Source organism: Euprymna scolopes, chromosome 12 (genome assembly GCF_053919585.1).
Source record: "Euprymna scolopes isolate OS-2025 chromosome 12, ASM5391958v1, whole genome shotgun sequence".
Lineage (NCBI taxonomy): Eukaryota > Metazoa > Mollusca > Cephalopoda > Sepiida > Sepiolidae > Euprymna > Euprymna scolopes.
Genome location: NC_136493.1, coordinates 55,949,100 through 55,968,812, shown reverse-complemented (window position 1 = coordinate 55,968,812; position 19,713 = coordinate 55,949,100). Strand labels below are relative to the sequence as shown.

Genomic DNA, 19,713 nt, shown 5'->3' with positions numbered 1-19,713 from the left:
TTTTTTTGTTTTTTTTTTACATAGGAATCGCCACTTATCACTTACCAGAGGCCAATCGAGGATAAGGATTAAAGAGTGTACAGTTGTGGAAATTTGTAAATTGGATTATTTAAGGGGAACAGCTCATCAAGAACTTGTTTATGTTGGACTTGAAGATGACCATATTATAGTCAACTGAAAAGCAGGCAAATGGAAGAGATTTCCATAGGTGTGCAGGTCTAAGAAAGAAGCTTTGTTCATGGAATCTACATTTAGGTTTAGGCACAGATAAAGAGTGGGAGAAATTATTAAAAGTGTTTTCAGCTAGATGAGTGTTTCTCATGAAAGTTTGGCAAGGACGGGGGGGGGGGCATAGATTGAAGCCCAGACAAGCACTTGCCATGAAAATAACGATAAAGCAGAGACAGCCTTGCAATGTCTCTTCTGTGAGAAAGTGGTTGCAGGGAAGAGAAAAGGGCATTCCCTACTAAGCTACAAAGTATATTTTGAACTCTGTCAAGTCAGGATAAGGTCTTTCTAGCAGCTCCTGCCCAGATGTGGCAACAGTACTCCATTCTTGGATGTACCTGGCTCTTATATAGGTAGAGAATTGCATCAGCAATGAAATATCTACTATTTGATAGAAGGATCCCACCATTTTTCCAGCAACCTTGGCAACGGATTTGATGTACATGTTCCATTTCAGATCAGAGTAAAGGTCAAACCCAGAAGCTTGTCAAAGCATGGAGCCTCCCCAAGACGAGACCCATTTATTTCAATTGATGCCAGATGGGGACTAGGTCATTGATGTAAAGATAGAAGCTTGGTTTTAGATGCATTAAAATTAACCAGCCACCTCTTTCCTCATTGTACTATATGCTCAAGATCAGAGGAGAGAGAATCAGAGAGAACTTGGTCATTTAAAGCCTTTGATGTAGTAGTGTCATTAGCATAGATGTCAACGAATGATTTAAGTATGTGTTTTGGGAGATAATTGATATAGATCAGGAAGAGAGTTGGGCCCAGGATGGACCCCTGAGGGACTCCAGCATTAATACTGTGTGCTTCCGATTTCTGCCTATCAACCACTACTCTTATGAACCTGTCAAAGAGAAATGATTTGATAATTGAGAAGACATTTCCAGCTATACCATAGCTGGAGATTTTGTGAAGTAAACCTTTAGACCATATCCTATCAAAGGCCTTTGATATGTCAAAAGCAATTGCCCTAGAAAGTAAGCTTCTGTCGAGAGATTCGCTAATCCTATGAGATATAACCATAAGCACATCTGCTGTAGATCTAGCAGAATGGAAACCATATTGCATGTCACTAAGAAGTTTATTTTTGCTGAGGTGGTTGACTACTTCTCTATTTAACACAGATTCCAGCAACTTACTCATAATGCACAGGAGACTTGGTCTGTACTGAGTTGGAGATGACTGATCACCTGAATTTATTGCACATGCTCAATAATGTAAAATCAGTTCCACAGGTCATTTCATCAGTTTAAGGTATCAAGGCAAATGACATTGGTCTCCATATCAATGCGGATAAGACAAAGTTTATGACTTTCAATGTGAAAGGAGAGATCAGGGCTCTGGTTGGATCAACACTGAAAGAAGGCGCTGAGTTTGTGTATCTGGGTATCAACATAGTTTCCACAGAGAGAGATATCGAAATTCGCATCTCAAAAGCATGGGCCGCATTGGATAGGCTACATGCAGTATGGACTTCGGGACTAACTAACAAACTGAAAAGGCAGTTCTTCAGGGCAGTGGTAGAGTCTGTCCTTGTTTACGGTGCTACAACCTGGACACTCACCAAAAGATTGGAAAGAAGACTAGATGGCACATACACTCGTATGCTACGAACAGTATTAAATATATCTTGGCAAAATCATCCCACGAAGCAGCAACTTTATGGCAACCTACTTGTCATATCTAATACCATCAGAGAAAGACACCTACGATTTGCTGGTCATTATCTGAGGAGCAAACCTGAATTGGTGTAATGGACGCCACGACACGGACGCGCAAGCAAAGGAAGACCTAGATCTACGTACATCCAGCAAATAGCAAACAACGCCAACTGTGAACCTGAAGATCTGAGGCAGCTGATGAAAGACAGGAAACTCTGGAGAGGAAGAGTCACATTAGTCCGGGCAAGGAGCCCGTCATGATGATAATGATAAAGGTATTGTTAATTAATTGTTGCTTGTGCTTTTTGTTTCATCTTTTCGTTTTGTCTAATCTCCACTTGTATTCTTACATTTATTTTTCTTCTTTTCAATAGATTTACCGTTTTGTTCGAGCTTGTTTATTGCGATTGATTCCAACCGAACTTCTTGGCTCGGATCATAACATGGCAGTCCTACTGAAAAGTATCCTTTACTAGCATTTATTAGCATTCTCAGTTGATTTGTTTTTATGAGAATTGTTCCAAAAGTAATGCATCCCATTTTTTCACTCAAAAAGTTGAAGAGCTACAAAGACGGTAGTGGTACCATTAAATCAAACGATCTTTTGTGCTCTAGAATTTATTTTTCTACATAGTCACCACCATTGTCAATGCATTTTTGCCAGGAATTCAATGACGCATCGCTGCTTTTGAAGCATGTCCATGAAAGGGTTGCTTTCTTAGAGTCTCACACCATCAATATCTGCAACAGAGAGATGAAACTTTCAGGTCATGAATGCATAAGTTCAGTCATCATTACAATGTAATTTGAAATCCCCTCTGATCTAATCTGGTGGAATACAAAAAAATAGGAGACATTACTTTTGGAACCCTCTATTTAGTTTATTGTTATTTAATCAGCAAGAGCTCTGTAAATGGAGTTCAAAATTGTTTGAATTATGCAAATATTTTTAGTTGTTAAAAAAATTATGTGAATTCAGTTTTGGAATTCTCTACTACTTGTGGTAATGTGTAATGATTATCATCTTGAAGTATATATTGTCGCTGTGTATTTCAGAATATTTCCACCTGTCCACTCGAATAAAGAAAACACACAATGGTGGCATTTTGCACCAAAAACATGTTATTCACACGATCAGCTTGTGCACTCGCGTGTTGTTCATATGCAACACGCATGGCGTTCACATGCTACTCACGCGTGTCGATATATGAAGGTGTTTCCACATGGACGGATGTTGATCTTTTTTTCATTTTATCCACCAACAAAAAAACATGAAATTCGAATAATTAATTTCAATAGATTCCAAATTGAATCGAACATAAACACTCTTATGATTGTGATTGTTTTTTTGTTTTTTTTTTACTGAGAACGACACCTGCTGTAACAATATTCCTTCATGAATACAGTGCGTCTGCAACCAAAAAAGTCTTAATATGGCGAGGGAGCAGGAAACCTCCCGAATGCAACTTTGATGCTTCCAGTCAAGTTGATGACTCAGTAGTAGCAGTAGATCAAACAGCCCCTTTTAAGGGCTACCTTTTCACACTACTTATATGAACCACAAACTACTCCTATACAAACCGCAAACTACTTCTATGCAACTATTATTGCCTGCCTGCTCCCTGAGACTACCCTTCTTCAACCAACAGACTCCAGCCTTAAATGCCTCCTGTAGCCTTCAGTACCTCTTGTAGTCCTCTGCAGCGTTCCAGTGCCTGTACCATCAGGCTACCCGTTCCAGTGCTTGTAGCCATCAAGCTACACCTTCCAGTGCCGGTCGACGTCAGGCTGTTTACTTCAGAGCCTGTCAATGTCCGACTACCCATACCAGTGCATACTGACTTTCAGCAGCCCTATTCCAGTATCCACTGTCATCTGGTTACCTTCTTTCAGTTCCTACTGAAGTCAAGCTGTGCCATTCCAGAGGCTGATCCTGATTTACTTGGACCGACCACAATTTCCAGGCCTTTTGAATTTGTTATTTGCATTTATTTCTTTTTTGCTAAATAAAAGATGATCTGTTGTTTTTAAACATACTTCAGAATTTGTCATTCTTCTTTTGCCTCTGTGTCAACCTTATAGTTGTACAGTCGAATGGCGCATCTCCATACCACCTTCCGACCCTCTGCAACAATATAAAATTATAATGATAAATATTTTTAATTATCCACATACATATGTTTCATCCTTACAAAATTGTCTGTTTTGAACAGTTCAATTCCCAGACACAAGTCATCTTTTAACTCAAATCTGAACCTCTTAGTTAATGTGGCTAACGTATGAGGAAGGAAGAGAAATAAAGTCTATTATGTTTTTCTTTTTTTGTGAACATAATAAGCTAGCATATAGAGCTCTAAAAATTCATAAACTATTAAATAATTATTATAATCATAATTTTTTAAAATTATTATCCATATATGTTTCATCTTAATAGAATCATCAGTGTGGAGATAATTTTTTTGCAGGTCGGATGGTTCAAACCCCGTACACAAGTCACCAATTAACTCAAATCTGAACATTTTTTTTTTTTTTTTTTTTTACAAGGGTGTCACCACTTATCAAGGCCCAGAAGCCACTCGAGGATAAGGGTTAATAGGTATACATTAGTCATTGTGATTTTAGCATAGTAAACAGTGGGAATTTTGAAACTTGGATTACTTAGGGGGACGATTCAATTAGAACTTGTTCACATTGGACTTTTTCTTTTTTTTTTTTTTTCATAGGTATCAACTCATTATCAAGGCCAAGAGGCCACTCAAGGATAAGGGTTAAAGAGTGTACAGTAGAAATTGGACAATATAATAATCATTAGTAATGAAAATTTGTTAAATTTGATAACTTATATGGAACGGCTCATCAAGAACTTATTTACGTTAGACTTGAAGACAACCATATTGTAGTCAGCCGGAAAGCAGGAAAATGGAAGACAATTCCACAGGCGTGCAGTTCTAGGTTTAGGCACAGATAAAGAGTGGGGGGAATTTTAGGTTTAGGCACAGATAAAGAGTGGGGGAATTATTGATAGTGTTTACAGCTTATAGTAATATATATCCACAAGTGATTTAAAATGATAATTATATATCTTATAAAAAAACTTTTATTTTATTTTAAAATGTTGGTATTTTTTATTTATTTGAATGTCTTTATTTTTTTTATTTTTGTTTGTCTATGTTTTCTTACATATTTTAAACCAGATGTAAAGAAATTTATTTTTCTTGGAAAATTTGAGAAACTCTGCCTGGGTCAGATTATGAATGGTATCAAGGTAAAGTTGAGCAAACCTCATTATTTTTATGAAATTTTCTGGTATGTAACCCAATCTAGTATAAAACGAGTCAAATTTTACATGTAGTCAAAAATGGTTATCACAAGACCAAAGTACAAATCTTGTCAACTGATTTCTCTTCAAATACCTCAACCATAATTCAAAGCTAGTAACAAGGGAGATCACTCTTATACAAACACGTGAGGGGAAGATCACTCTTGTTTGCAGTTTATATTCCACTCACAAACCAGAAAATTTATGCACAAATTTTGCATATGATACATATACTGTAAAATGCATATATTTATTGCAGATATAACTCACATCAAATCATCATCATGACTATCTTTTATCATCTGTCGTTTGGTTAGGTTTCTGACGTGTTCTAGCAGTTTGCAATTTCAGTCTCTAACTTTGTGATATTGAAGGTTTATGCTGTTCAAATTCCACTCTCCAAGATCCTTGTTGATAGGTTGCATCTGAGTTTTCAGTGTTTGTGCATTTTAAGTAAAAACACTGTTATATAATTATGTGTCATGTGGGAATAAGTAAAAATCACCAAAATTATGAAAAAATGATCAAGTAAAAACATAATTATAAGAAAAAAAATAATATTTATCAAACAATGCAATTTTATTGGTTTCTTCTAGTGTAACCAAGCTAACTTATCTTCTTGTTTTCATTTAACTTTCCTTATTTCAAATTAGAAAATGGCAGATCGAGAAAACATGATAATAGTTATGTTTTTATTTTTTAAATAATTCTAGCAGATCTACTTGGTCATTTTTTTTTTTCAATTTTTAGAATTTTTGTAAATTTCGACACGAGATATGTAATAGTGTTTTTACTTAAAATGCAAATTTTGATATCCAATTATAATGCACAAATACAGAGTTTTCTTGAATTGTCCAACTTTTCATCTCAAGATCTCTGTATTTTCTTATGCAAGAGTTGCTCCTCTTCACATGGCCAAACCAATGTAACTGATCGAAGCTTATTAATAAAATTTGATATATTGAACAACAGGGTATCAAAGCTGATTATATATTTGGTTTCATCTGACCTGAAATCGTACATACATCTGATTATTGCTCTGTCATTACACTGAAGACAGGTGAGTGAGGACTGGGTAGGAGCTTAGCATCACCTCCATACAGCACCATGTTCCTAATACAACTGCTATAACCATTATTAAGTTTTCTATATAGTAGAATATATTAATATGATTATAAATATATTGATTGTTGATAAAACTCACATCAAAAGAAACATTAAAGATTATAAGATATGTTTATCATAATACATACCAGAAAGTATGTATCCTTAACTTATGAAGATAAACTTTTGTACTATGTATCTTATATATGAAGTAGATTGAAATGGATTAAAAATAAAAAAAATAATATATTATGATACATAGCAATAGAACTGAAAAAGAGCGATAAAAAAAAAAAATCCAGCTATCAAATTTAAAGGCTGATTAAATTATTTAATCAGTCTTTAAATTTGATAGCTGGATTTTTATCGCTCTTTTCAATCTTGAAGTAGAATGAGATATTCCCCTGTACCAACAGCTACATATACTAATCTATGTTGGCATTGATTAATTATTGGTGCATGTTTTAAGAAATTATAATTTTCTTTTGTTCGATTTTATAGATTCCATATTTAATCCTGCTCATAATATTTTCTATACAAAAAGTTGAAGAAATTTTCCCTCTCACACACAGATTTACTGCCACTCACATACTCTAGGAAGAGTTTTTTTTATAGAATACATACTTTTATAGCACTTATTAATTCATATTTCAATGTTAACATTCTATACTAATTCTATCTTCTCCTAATCTGAACACCATAGACACCATTACTTTTTGCATACATTTCACTGAATATAATATACTTCATTCCAGCAGTACTGAGTAGTTATCATTCCTTAAAACACAATAACTTTTCTATATGATTCAATAACTTTATAATGTCATTATGTTCTACCAAATTTGATTGGTTTGAACCGAAAAATAGTGCCAGTTCTATTTAAAATATGCATTGACTTATGGAGAATAGTCATTTCATCTGTTTTTTCCCCACTGTTGTATTTGGAATTTTAAATTAATTGATGTTATGCATGTGTATTCGTCCTTAATCTTGACATGTCCTAATACATCTTATAGTTGCTATTGCTATCTGTTGCTACTACATTGATTATTCAACAGTCATATATGTGATTCTATACTGAACTCATAAACTTACACCTGTACACAAAAATAGCAACTATTAGATTGTCATTTATGTTTATGAGCAATTGATTGTCAGTGGTAAGGTGGTCTCTTTAAACAAAATAAAATTCACTCTTAATTCAAAGTGGATCATGTACACCTCAAATATATAGAGTTATTCTTAATGTTAGTGAACTAATTTTCATAATCGCCTGAAGTAATAAAAGTCACTAACGGACACGACCATAAAACAAATATCGGGAACAATATTCTCATATTCTCAAGAAATGGAGTCCTTAAAATGATAGTTACAGGTAATATATCAGTTTCACAAATGAATTTAATATAAAATGATTCCTCATTTCCTGGTCATTCTTGCATTTGAGGACAGTTAATCAATTTCTTGTATGTTCTGGGAAATAAACATGCATTTTTTTTGTTTTGTTTTTTGGAGTAGAGGGTCTACATTTTTAGATGATTGTGTAGTTTTGAGTTTTTTAGTTTGGGGGTGGGCTTGCAACTAATACTTAGGGTTAGTACTAGGGTTAGTAATAGTTAAGGATTTTTTGGGAGGAGAGCTTGCTATTTGAACTTAGGGTTAGTGTTAATGATGAGATTATAAAAAGGTTTCTTTTAGAAGAGTTTATCACTCTTACCTAGAGTTAGTGGTAGAATATTTTTGACCCAAAATTTTAGTGGTAGGGTATTTTAGAGGTAGGGTATTTTTGCCCCAAAATGGGAGATATTCTAAGTTTCAAGGATTAAGAAGAGAATCATGGCTCCTTAGGTTGGGAAATTGGTAGAAGGACTCGAGCTCTCCATCTCCTGTCTAGTTGGGGAAATTCATTTCGATTTCAGAGTTTCATCTGAGTATGAGGAAATGATATATAGAACAGGAGAACTTGTTTATTTGGTCACGTTGAAAGAATGGATGAGAGCTCATGGATTAGTAGATATAGAACCATTGAGGTAGCAGAGTCAGTTCAGAGAGGAACGCCAAGGAAAACATGGAGAAAGGGATGGATTTGAAAGAAGAGATAAATAAAGACCTGTTCAGAGATTGATTAGTTTGGAAGAAAATTTCTAAATTGCCAGCATGTAAAACAGACATTAAACTGAATATGATTATGATAATGAGGTGTGTGTAATTTGCATATGATACTGCACTAACAGGCCAAAAAATGTTACTTCAAACTTAAACAAGACAGATCAATCTGATGAATAGAATAGAGCTGCTTTCAAGAAATGCTTGAATACAAATCAAATAAGATTTGTCTGTTCAGTTTGTTAAGTGATGAAAATGCTATTTCAAACTGAAGCACCCCCCCCCCAAAAAAAAAACAAATTTAATCAAGTTCAACTTCTTTTTCTTTCATTAACTATTTTTTGTAAAAGTTTGAATAAAGTATATTTTATGGGTAGTGGGACAGCACTGCTGTCAAAGGAAAAGTAAGATGTTTCCTTCCCTCCACTAGTCTACAGGAGACTTTTGACCATGGTCGAGAACCCACTTAACCTCCCGATCAGGGTAACATGCAGTCATAGAAAGCAGGTGACTTATATAATATGGAAGCAAACAGAAATAATTATGTTTATGGTTTCTTATTTCATTGTGCTAAGCAGAAGATACTACCAGAAGACTACAATGGTCAGGACAATCACCCAGCATGGGGATTGGTTGGACAGTAAGAAACTGCAACCTACTGTCTGTACAACTGCAAAAGAAAGCTATGGCAATATATCAAACTCTTTATTTGAGAAACAGTGTAAATAGGGTTCTGAATTAGGTCATCTTGCTCAGTAAGGATTACCATAATATACAGGTGGCACCTGATCGTCATCAAACTACTCTCCAACAACAAGCAAAAAATAATGGAAAGAATCATGGGTAGAAGAAGCAAAGGACGACAGCGAGAAACATACATTGACAGTCTGAACACCTGAACAACATAGTGATGAGCAACAATGAATTCATGAATGCCTGAAGGAGAGAGATAGTCATAGCCGTCAATACCTGTATCAGGAAGGACACTATTTGAATGAATGTTTTATTTAAACATTTTAAATACCTTTGTTTTTTTAATTACTCAAAATCCTATGTTAGATAATTCTGCTGAATTTAGAAACAAAACAAAATTCTAAATTTTACCAGGTTTCCTCTTGTAAATGGCTGAGAAAACTCCCTTCCCTACCATGGCGATGTCATCTTCTCTCTCGGTGTTTGGTGTGGATTTTCTTCAATATTGTTATATTGATTATTCGAGTAAGTATAAAAATTATTTTATTACTTTTTTTAATATGGTTTAACAGGATCACCTGGAGTGATCAGTGAAGCAGAATAGTAAATAGGAATTATAATCTAGATGGTACATTACCAGATGTAGATGTGTTGGTAGTCATATCATTGGGAATGCTACTGCTTGTTTTGATAATTTCAAGGTTGAGAGAAAAATGGAATTATAAACATTATTATAAGGAAACTAAAATACGAGGAAGAAAAATGGGACATAAGTCGTATGACACCGGTTGAAAGAATGCCATTTGATTGGATAGCAAAATATTGATGTCATTTTATAAATAAAATGGAATAATGAAATTGAGAATATTAGAAAACAGAATTTTTTTTTAATAAATGATTTTTATTAATACAGGAATTTTTTAAACGTAATTTTATAAATAAAATGACAAACATAAAAATAATTAGAAATGATAAAAAGAAATGATATTGAAATTGACAATATTAGAAAGCAGAATTTTTTGTACTTCACAGGAAACGTGGACTTTGCGTATACGTTTTTTTTAATGGATGCTCCCTGAAAGCGCATGCACAAAAGGGTTTCATTGGTTTATAAATAAATAAATAAATGCACGCATGATTAAAAAAAAATCTGAGATATATACGAAGAAAGTGAAAAAAACCTTTAGCGCATTATATACTAATCATTATTCAATGCTTAGTAATTAAATTCTTTTACAATAATTTCAACTGTTAAATTCTATCAATATTTTATAGTAATGACAGGAGATCTAATTAACTTTTTTAATTAAAATAAAATGGTTCACTATAAATAGGCGATCAAATTGTGTTACTTAAATATGACTAACTTTTTAAAAATTCTTTTACAATATTATTTTTTATAATAATAATTAAATACTTAATAATTAAATTCTTTTACAATAATTTCAATTGTTAAATTCTATCCATATTTTACAATAATAACTGGAGAGCTAATTAACTTTTTTTAATTTAAAATAAAAGTAAAATAGTTCACTATAAATAGGCGGTCGAATTGACTTTAACTCTTTAAAAATTCTTTTACATTAATTATTTTTATATTATTATTAAGTACTTATTAAATTCTTTTACAATAATTTCAATTTTTAAATTCTATCTTAACTTAAAAAAAATTAAAAATTCTTTTACATTATTTTTATACTATTAATTATTAAATACTTAGTTATTAAATTCTTTTCCAATAATTTCAATTTTTAAATTTCATCAATATTTTATAGTAATGATGTCAATATTTTGCTAGTTAATCAAATGGCATTCTTTCAACTGGTGTCATACGACTTCTGTTCCATTTTTTTCTTCATATTTTAGTTTCCTTAAAGTGCAAGAGGACCGATTTTGCAGTTTATAAATGCATAACATACGGATAGTATAAATGCTTACATGGAATTTATTTTTCACTCAAATTTCTGTTTTGTACTCATGTCATTTTTGTAAATTTTTATAAAATGTATACAAAGGATAAGAGTTAATGAATGTAAGGCAGTAGTGTAGTAATTGTTAATGGTGTAAATTAGGTAGAATTTGATTATTTATGGAGACGGCCCAATAAGTTTAGATTTAAAGGCTATCATTTTGTATTTAATCAGGAAGTAGGCCAATGGAACAGTGTTCCACAGGTGGGCAGCACTGGGAAAGAAGTTTTGTTCATAGAATCTGCATTTAGATTTAGGTATAAATAGAGACTGGGGGAAATAGTATATAGTTGTTTTAGCTCGTCAAGTGTTTTTTTTTTTTTTTTTTTTTTTTTTTTTTAGTCAAATTTATGTCTCATGTAATTTTTGTAAATTTTTATAAAATGTATACAAATTAGATTAATTTTAATTTATTTAAAAATTTAAATAAAATGAATACTTAATTTTAAAAATTTTTTATTCCCTCTTCCCTACCAGGGTTTCTTTTATGTAACAGAAACACGACAATATAGAAATCGTTTGTTCTATTATCGAAAACCTGTATGGCTTCATTTAAGACAACTTGCAGTTCGAGGTGAGTTCTTTATATAATAACCAATAGAATATCTATCTCAGGACGAGTAAAATTAATTTCCTAAAGTGAATAGTTTTGCTTCACTTTTCTGTTGCCTTATGAAGACTAATATCAAGATTTTATAATACTAAATTTAGAAGTCGAAAATCCTTTTTCCAATTTTCATGAAAATCCATTGCATTATTTTGATTTTAGAAAGCTTCAGCTTAAAGGGTCTTAAGAAGAAAGCTTAACTCGGGAATCTTGCTTAAGATGTCCAATAACTATGGATCAAATGCAAATGTGAAATATTTGAATTTTTAAATGAGAGTCTGTACCCATATTATGGCCACTAAAAATCCTTTAAAATATTCGAAAGAAATTGAAATTTGGAAAATATTTATTTAATCTCTAATGCCTATTGTTAATATTTCACAAAATTGGAGGTCTTCTACTCACTCTTTTAACCCCTTTACATAAAACTAAATTAAACTAAATATAGCCCACATTTTTATCCATTATGCTTAGCAGTTGTGTTTCAAAATTCATAGTGATCAGTTAATTAGTTTAGGAATGAATCATATACATATAAATATATAACATATAAACATATCTAACTGCGTATATATATATATATATATATATATATATATATATATATATATATATATACACACACACACACAGTGTATTGCAAATGTGAGTATACCCTTCACATTTCTGCAGATATTTAAGTATATCTCTACATGGAAGAACACTACCAAAATGACATGTTGACATAATGAATAGTAGTATGTGATCAGTTTATATAACAAAGTTAATTTATCTTCCTCTCATAATAATTCAAAATATAACCATTAAAAGTTAAACCCCTGCCAACAAAAGTGAGTACACCTCTAAGAAACTACACCCTTATATGTCCAAATTGAGTACTGCTTGTCATTTTCTCTCCGAAATGTCATGTGACTCATTAGTGTTACTAGGCTCATGTGTGCATAGGGAGCAGGTGTGTTCAAATTTGTAGTGCAACTCTCGCACTCTCTCATACTGGTTACTGAAAGTTCCAACATGGCGCCACATGGCAAAGAATTGTCTGAGGATCTTAAAAAAATGTATTGTTGTGCAACATGAAGATAGCCAAGGCTACAAGAAGATTGCCAACATCCTGTAACTGAGCTTCAGCACAGTGGCTAAGATCATCCATCATTTTAAAGAGCAAGGTCCACTCAGAACAGGGCTCGGGTAGGTTGTCCAAAGAAGCTGAGCACACATGCTGAGTGTCACATCCAAATGCTTTTTTGAAAAGATCAGTGTAGGAGTGCTGTTAGCATTGCTGCAGAAATTGAAGAGAGAGGAGTGGCGGCCTGTTAGTGCTCAAACCATACGCCATACTCTTCATCAAATAAGTGTACATGGCTGTCACCCCAGGAGGAAGCCTATTCTAAAGACCATACACAAGAAAGCTTGTAAAAAGCTTGCTGGAAACATGTCAACATGATGCATGGATTACTGTTCGAGCATTGATGGGTCACCAATCTTGCAGAGGACGAAGACACCTTTTAATGTAGTTGACAAAATCATCCTCTGTTGTTAAGTAGAAGTATGAAAAGGTTATTAGTTGCTCGCCTCTCTAGGCAAGAAATGAAGACACGAAATATGCAGATATTATAATTACAACCAAAGTAAATTTATTTACAACATAGGTACATGTTAAAGATTGTAAAAGTTCATATCGAAAGATGAGTAACGTTACTTGCGTGTAGGCCTTAAGAGTCTTTGTTGAGAGTTCGAACGTTTGCCAAAACCGGGAAGTGTTTTTGTCATGTTTTCGTCATGTATGCATTGTTGCAAGGTCCCGCGAAAAGAGAAAGAATTGCACAAACGGGATGTGGAAGTAGGTTGTATCGCCTCTTGTAGCAAAGAATGATATTACCAGAATTAAAGGGCGATAATCATAATTGCCTTAAAGTCATCCGTTTGTGTTTGTGTGTATTCTTCTGTGGAGAACTTGGTTCCCATAAGTCTGTTGGCTACAAAATGCAGCTGATTATATTGTGTCAAGAAAACAGCAAAGCAATCTGGTACTGTCTGATCCCCTCCAGACTCCTTCTTCTGTTACCTCAGAAGAGGAAGTTCTCTTCTCTCACTGTATCAAATTACATCTGTTTCACTCCCTAGTTTTTCCACATTTTGGGAAAAATGTCTCTCAGTGTTGTTCACTCACCTCAAATGATCTGTGTCAGTTACAATGACAGTTGATCTGTTTGTTATGAGAATTTCCTATTCACACAATGAGAAAAACATTTTTTTTTTCTCTTCTCACTTAATTTTGCATTTCATCATTAAATTGTAAGTCTTTTTTTTTTTTTTAAGCAAAACCCAGTTTCACATCAAACCTTTTTGATCATATATCACACACACACACACACACACACACACACACACACACACACACACACACACACACACACGTATTTTGCTTTTGTGTATTTTATCCAAGATTTTGATGAACTCCTTGTGAGATTTTCATTTATATTTTCATTGCGCTGAAATCAAATAAAATCCAATATAACATTATTTCCGAGGATATAGGCACAAGTCATTTAGGAATGGAATTCCTCACCTGCGGTCTTTGGCCATTAGACATGTTCAATTTTTTCCAATTTGATACTGATTCTAATACCCCCAAAAGTTTTGATTTTTCTCATTCTGATTAATCATGCCAACACTAAAATATATATATGTATATATATAATATTTTAAAAATAAATATTAACAATTATTTTTATACAAACACTAGTGTTTCATACTTATGCAATCATTAGTGTAGGAAGTGATAATTACTGCTGGGGGGCAATATAGTTTCATGCATTTGATTTATTTTATCTCTATTTTGGGATGAGGGTAAACTCATTTTAAAGAGTTACACATTGAGTTTGTATAGAAGATGTGATGTTGAGATTAATAAAAAGATATTTTTTAAAAACGAAACAGCTTTTTTAATTTTATTCTCCATCTTTTATTTGTCAATGAATAGAATGAATGTTTTTAATGTGTTCTTTGTACTTTACAGATTTCCTTGCAAAAGGCTTATTAAAACCTATAAGACATGTAAGACCTCTTTCCTTTTTTTCGCAATTATTAGCTGTATAAATGCACATACAGATTTCTTAGGATAATTCAATTTGGATAGTAACGAACTAACATAGGGAGGGCTTTGTTAACTATTCTGTAATTTTTATCTTAGCATCATATTCAGTTTGACATCCGTTTTACATGCTAGCTGTGATGGATGTCTTTTAGAAATTGATTTCTAACCTATCTCTGGCCAAGTTTTTATTTACCCTTCTTTTTCTCAAGTTCACCCTTATCACTTCCTTCTATGTTTTCTTGGCCTTCCCATATGAGCTAACTCTGTTATCTCGATTTGTTTGTGGAGATTAATTTATAAAATGAAAAAAATCTAAAATTAATTTAAAAACAAAATGTCTCTTGTTTTATTCAACGAATGGGCAAGAGGTATATCAAGAAGATTCATGAAACAAAGAATGTTCCAGAGAGAGAAAAACATGGAAGCAACAAAACTTACAGATAAATACAACCCAACAGAAAAGACATCAAAATAGCTACCCTCCATTTTTTTTTTGTGGTACTTTCATTAGGTACAAAAATAACTAGTGGAATTGCAAATAGTTTTTGAAATGATAAGTGTTTATGTAGTATTAGTCACAAGTGATAATCACATTTCAAGTAAAAAAACATTTTGATGTACTTATGTATCATACAGAATTTATGAAAAGATGATCAAGTGGAAGATTAATTACAAGTAAGAATCATTGTTGTTAATTTTTTTGCAGGAGGAGGTTTTTCATAAAATAGTGAAAGGTGATTGTCTTGGTGTCTCATGTTTACGTTTCCTTCCCAAGGGCAAATCATTCCGACCAATCATAAATATGAACTGCACAAATTTGAAATCAATACCCAAGGTAACATCACTTATACATTGACCATTTTATTTACATGTCAAGAAACTGTTTTATTTAATGAAATGTTCTTTGAAAATAAGATCTATTGTATTTAACAGGAAGTTTTAGATTTTATGTAATATATGTATTTATATTAGAAGAATACCCATTCAAGGATATGTAAAATTAATTTCCTAAGCAGAACAGTTTTAGACCACAATTATGTCTACTTATGAAGATTAAAATCAACATATAATACTATTAAAACTCATATCTAGAATCCTTGTTCCAATTTTGATAATCAATCCATTACATAATTTTTATTCAAGAAAATATTTAAAATTTAAGGAGTCTTCAGAAGAAACTGAAATTCAAGGAATCTTGCTTAATTGATATTTAATGACTGGATCAAATTCAGTTCAAATTTGATATATTTGAATTTTTGGTTATAGTCAGTTAAGATACTTCCTAATTTCTGGCATCATAAAGAAAACATATTCAATGCATACATAATATTCCAGAAATAGTTTAAAAAGATTTAAAAAAGTGTTTTCAATAATTCATTTAAAAAATAAGACTGCAAAAGTATTTTCAATAATTCTTAAAAAAAAAACAACAAACTAATTTCAATAATTCTTGATTAAAATAAGGCCAAAACACTTTTAAATGATTATTGAAGTGCATAATCGTAAAAATGTTATAAAAAAAAGAGTATATGCATAGGGGAGATATGGGTATGAAAGAAAAAAGTGAAGGAACTGATTTGCCTTGTCATTGCTTCTGATAGCATGACACTGGAAGTTAGGAAGTACTTTATGCCATACTATACTATAACCCATAATTTTTATTCTTGAAGATATCTAAAATTTAAGGAATCTTGCTTAATTGGTGTCTAATAACTCTGCACCAAATTCAGTTCAAATTTGATATATTTGAATTTTCAAATGAGGGAGGATGTTGTCCATATTATGCCCTTTAAAAACCTTATAAAATAGTTTAACCTTACCAGACCTGAGCTACTGAACCTAATTTGTCCCTGTGCCTGGCCTCCTGGGCAAAATTGTGAAATCCGAATCTGGAGCTACAAAATTGCGACTACATTACTCATCCACCACACCAGAATCTCCCCTATCAACTGGTTGAGTGACACGCCCCCTACTTTGAATACTAGATTTTGATCTAGGCCCACTTGCATCACCAACATTATCATCACTTTCTCCTTCATCGATATATTCATCATTACTAGCGTTGCTTGATTCAGAAACATACTCTTGATTAAATTCGCCTTCATCGGAATCAGAATTCGTCACCTTATCCAATACTTGTTGCACCGTGAAACTCCTTGGTCTCGTTCTTTTACCTTTTTACTAGCTCGCTACTTTAGTCTACAAAACAACTCGCAATACCGCCAAAACAAAGGAAGCCATTTGCAGAACATTATGCTTGCACTAAACTGAGACTAAGCAGTGATTGGGTAGTTATTTTTAGCTCCCTGACAGCACAAAACAGTGGTTGGAAAAATACCGGTTCTGTAGTAACTCTGTATATAGTATTTTTGGAAATTACTAGTATATCAGTAACTCGGTCTGGTAGGATTAAACAAACTGAAATTCAGGGAATATATATTAATCGATGTCATATACCTATTGTTAGAAATTTATAAAAATCAGTTATCTGAATTTTCACAAAGGTTTTACATCTTTTTTTTTTTTTTTTTAAACTCTTTACATAAAACTAAATTAAACTATATATAGCCTACATTTTTATCCCTTACACCTAGCAAATGTGTTTCAGAATTCATAATGATCGGTTAATTATTTTAGGAGTGAGTTTTGTACATATATTACATGTGGGTCGACATGTTGATAGAATGCAACCAGTGACTTTTGTTATTTTTTTCTTTCTCTCCTTCCCTCTCTCTCTTTCGTTTTATGTATTCTTGTTTCTCTCTCTCTTTTTTTTCTTTTTTATTGAACCTTTTACTCCTAATTGTTGTACCTATTTACTATGCCTCCCCACGGGACAGAGTTAGACACCAGGGTCGTTTTTTAACGTGGAGAAAAGGTACAAAAATAAAAATTGTCTCAGTCGTGAAGGATTTCTCCTCCACCAAAAGAGAACAAGAAATAGAAGTGCAGCATCTGAAGAACAGATACTACACTTTGATTGTTGTAACAAGAGAGAAGTGTATAGATGTGCGCCAGCCCAGTTTTGCCGACTCAAGTTTATAGTTTTTCAAAATGCTGTTTCTTTTAATAAGATGCTTTGTTCCCATTTTTTACAAAGTGCTAAGTTTTCAACAGCGATGGTCCCTATGCATACGTAATTAATTCTCTGAAGGAATTAATGACACCATCTGTAAAACATTGTATTGGCTCTTCATCAAAGAGAATGTGACTATCGTACCCTTAGAGCTGGTGGGTTCGTTCCTGTAGAACAGATACACCAAGATACTCTCTGCAGGCCACGATTGTATTGAGCAAGGGAGATCACACTACTTTATCAAGGGAGATAACTAAAATTAAAATGATTGATGTGAATGTTGTTTGGAGTTTGTGGAATCCAAATAATAAACTAATTTTATTTATTACTAAAATTCTACTCAATAATTTTCATACTGTACTGTAATATTTTTAACTGACAAGTAAGTATATCCATGAATTTTTCTGTTAATGTATTTTTCATTGCCATATGTATCTCAATATAAATACCAGACATTTATTTATTATTTGTTGAGCCCTCTAAAAGAAACGAATGTGTTGATTCAGATATACCATGTTACTAAATTCTCTTTTTAATAATAAAGGGAAATCAGAACATTCTCTGAATCTCATGACTTGTGTTTATAAATAGAAAAAATACAAGCCATATTTCCTTTGCATTTAAAATCTAATCATGACAGCCAAACTAGTAGGAAGATGAGGCCATGCTACTTGGATTTCAGGATTCAAATTGTTTATGTTTACTTAATTTCTATACTGACCAGTGTAAAAACATGAAACATGTCTATGGATATAAAAATATCTATTTATTAAACTAGATAAGTATGTGTGTGTGTGTGTGTATATATATATATATATATATATATATATATAAAACATTGAATATATATAAACTTTTTACCAACATTGACTGTTTCTTATACATAAATGGATTAAAATGATTTCAATTTGTTCTTTGTTTTAGAAGCCTCCAATCAATCAGCAATTATCTAGCCTTTTTTATGCCTTTAATGTTATCAAGGTGAGTCAATTTTTTACACAGGTCACTCAGGTGTTAAATAAAGAATAAGCAAAGACTGCCTCCTTCACTACCCATAAAAGTAACATTCATGGAATAGTCCATGTTGTCAGTTTATAGTTATTCTACTCTTCATTAGTTTTCAATGATTTTATTCTGCGCTTGTTGCATGTCATTTTGTGAAGATTTACCAATGAATATATGAGAATTTATGGCATTCCTTGATTGTGCATTTTACTTACTGTGCTATTTTTTTTGATAGTATTTTTAAGTTAAATTCAAGTTTTGCAATATCTTTTTTCACTAAATTGTTAGGTGAAAGTACAAAATAGTTACAAAATACCCCTCTTCCCATGTTAAGAATGGCTTTTTAAATAACCTTATTATTTCAGCATGTAACATAAGTGCATAAATATCAAAAATTTCTTTTCATTAAACTGCAAACTACAAGATTACAAAAAAATATTGAAGAAATATTTTTTGTTGACATGGCATTGCCTTGGATGATAAGAGATGCACTGGAATATCCAAGATGTCTCAAAGGTTTTGTTTATTATGTAAAATCGATCCTGAACAGTGTTTATGAGAGAAAATTTGTCATGATTAATTTTAAAAAAATTTATTCCCAAATCTATTACTCATATAGATTTGTATGTCTGTCTGAAACTGAACTATAGTATTACTATCTTTTAGTGCTCAATGCAAGGGATAGTTAGTATAGTATCTGTTCTCTTATCATGAGACTATCCTCCCAGTATAAACAGTATTTTTAATTCTTTTTAGAATGAATTTGCCTATCTAAGCATAATGGAATATTCCAGCGTTTTAATGAACTAATTTTCTAGATTACAATCTCATTTTAGTT

At 32.3% G+C, this 19,713-nt stretch overlaps 1 protein-coding gene across 4 annotated transcripts in view; it reads left to right on the top strand.

Annotated features, from left to right (window-relative positions):
* Window positions 1-19,713, top strand: part of LOC145291292 (telomerase reverse transcriptase-like) — a 159,098-nt gene that overhangs the window by 97,948 nt on the left and 41,437 nt on the right. For all 4 annotated transcript variants that reach the window (XM_080136959.1, XM_080136960.1, XM_080136958.1 and 1 more), the window contains 7 exons: window positions 2,273-2,360; window positions 5,093-5,163; window positions 9,535-9,645; window positions 11,568-11,664; window positions 14,717-14,754; window positions 15,501-15,629; window positions 18,795-18,851. In XM_080136959.1, coding sequence (XP_079993085.1) covers window positions 2,273-2,360; window positions 5,093-5,163; window positions 9,535-9,645; window positions 11,568-11,664; window positions 14,717-14,754; window positions 15,501-15,629; window positions 18,795-18,851 — 591 coding nt within the window. The remainder of the gene's footprint in view (window positions 1-2,272; window positions 2,361-5,092; window positions 5,164-9,534; window positions 9,646-11,567; window positions 11,665-14,716; window positions 14,755-15,500; window positions 15,630-18,794; window positions 18,852-19,713) is intronic.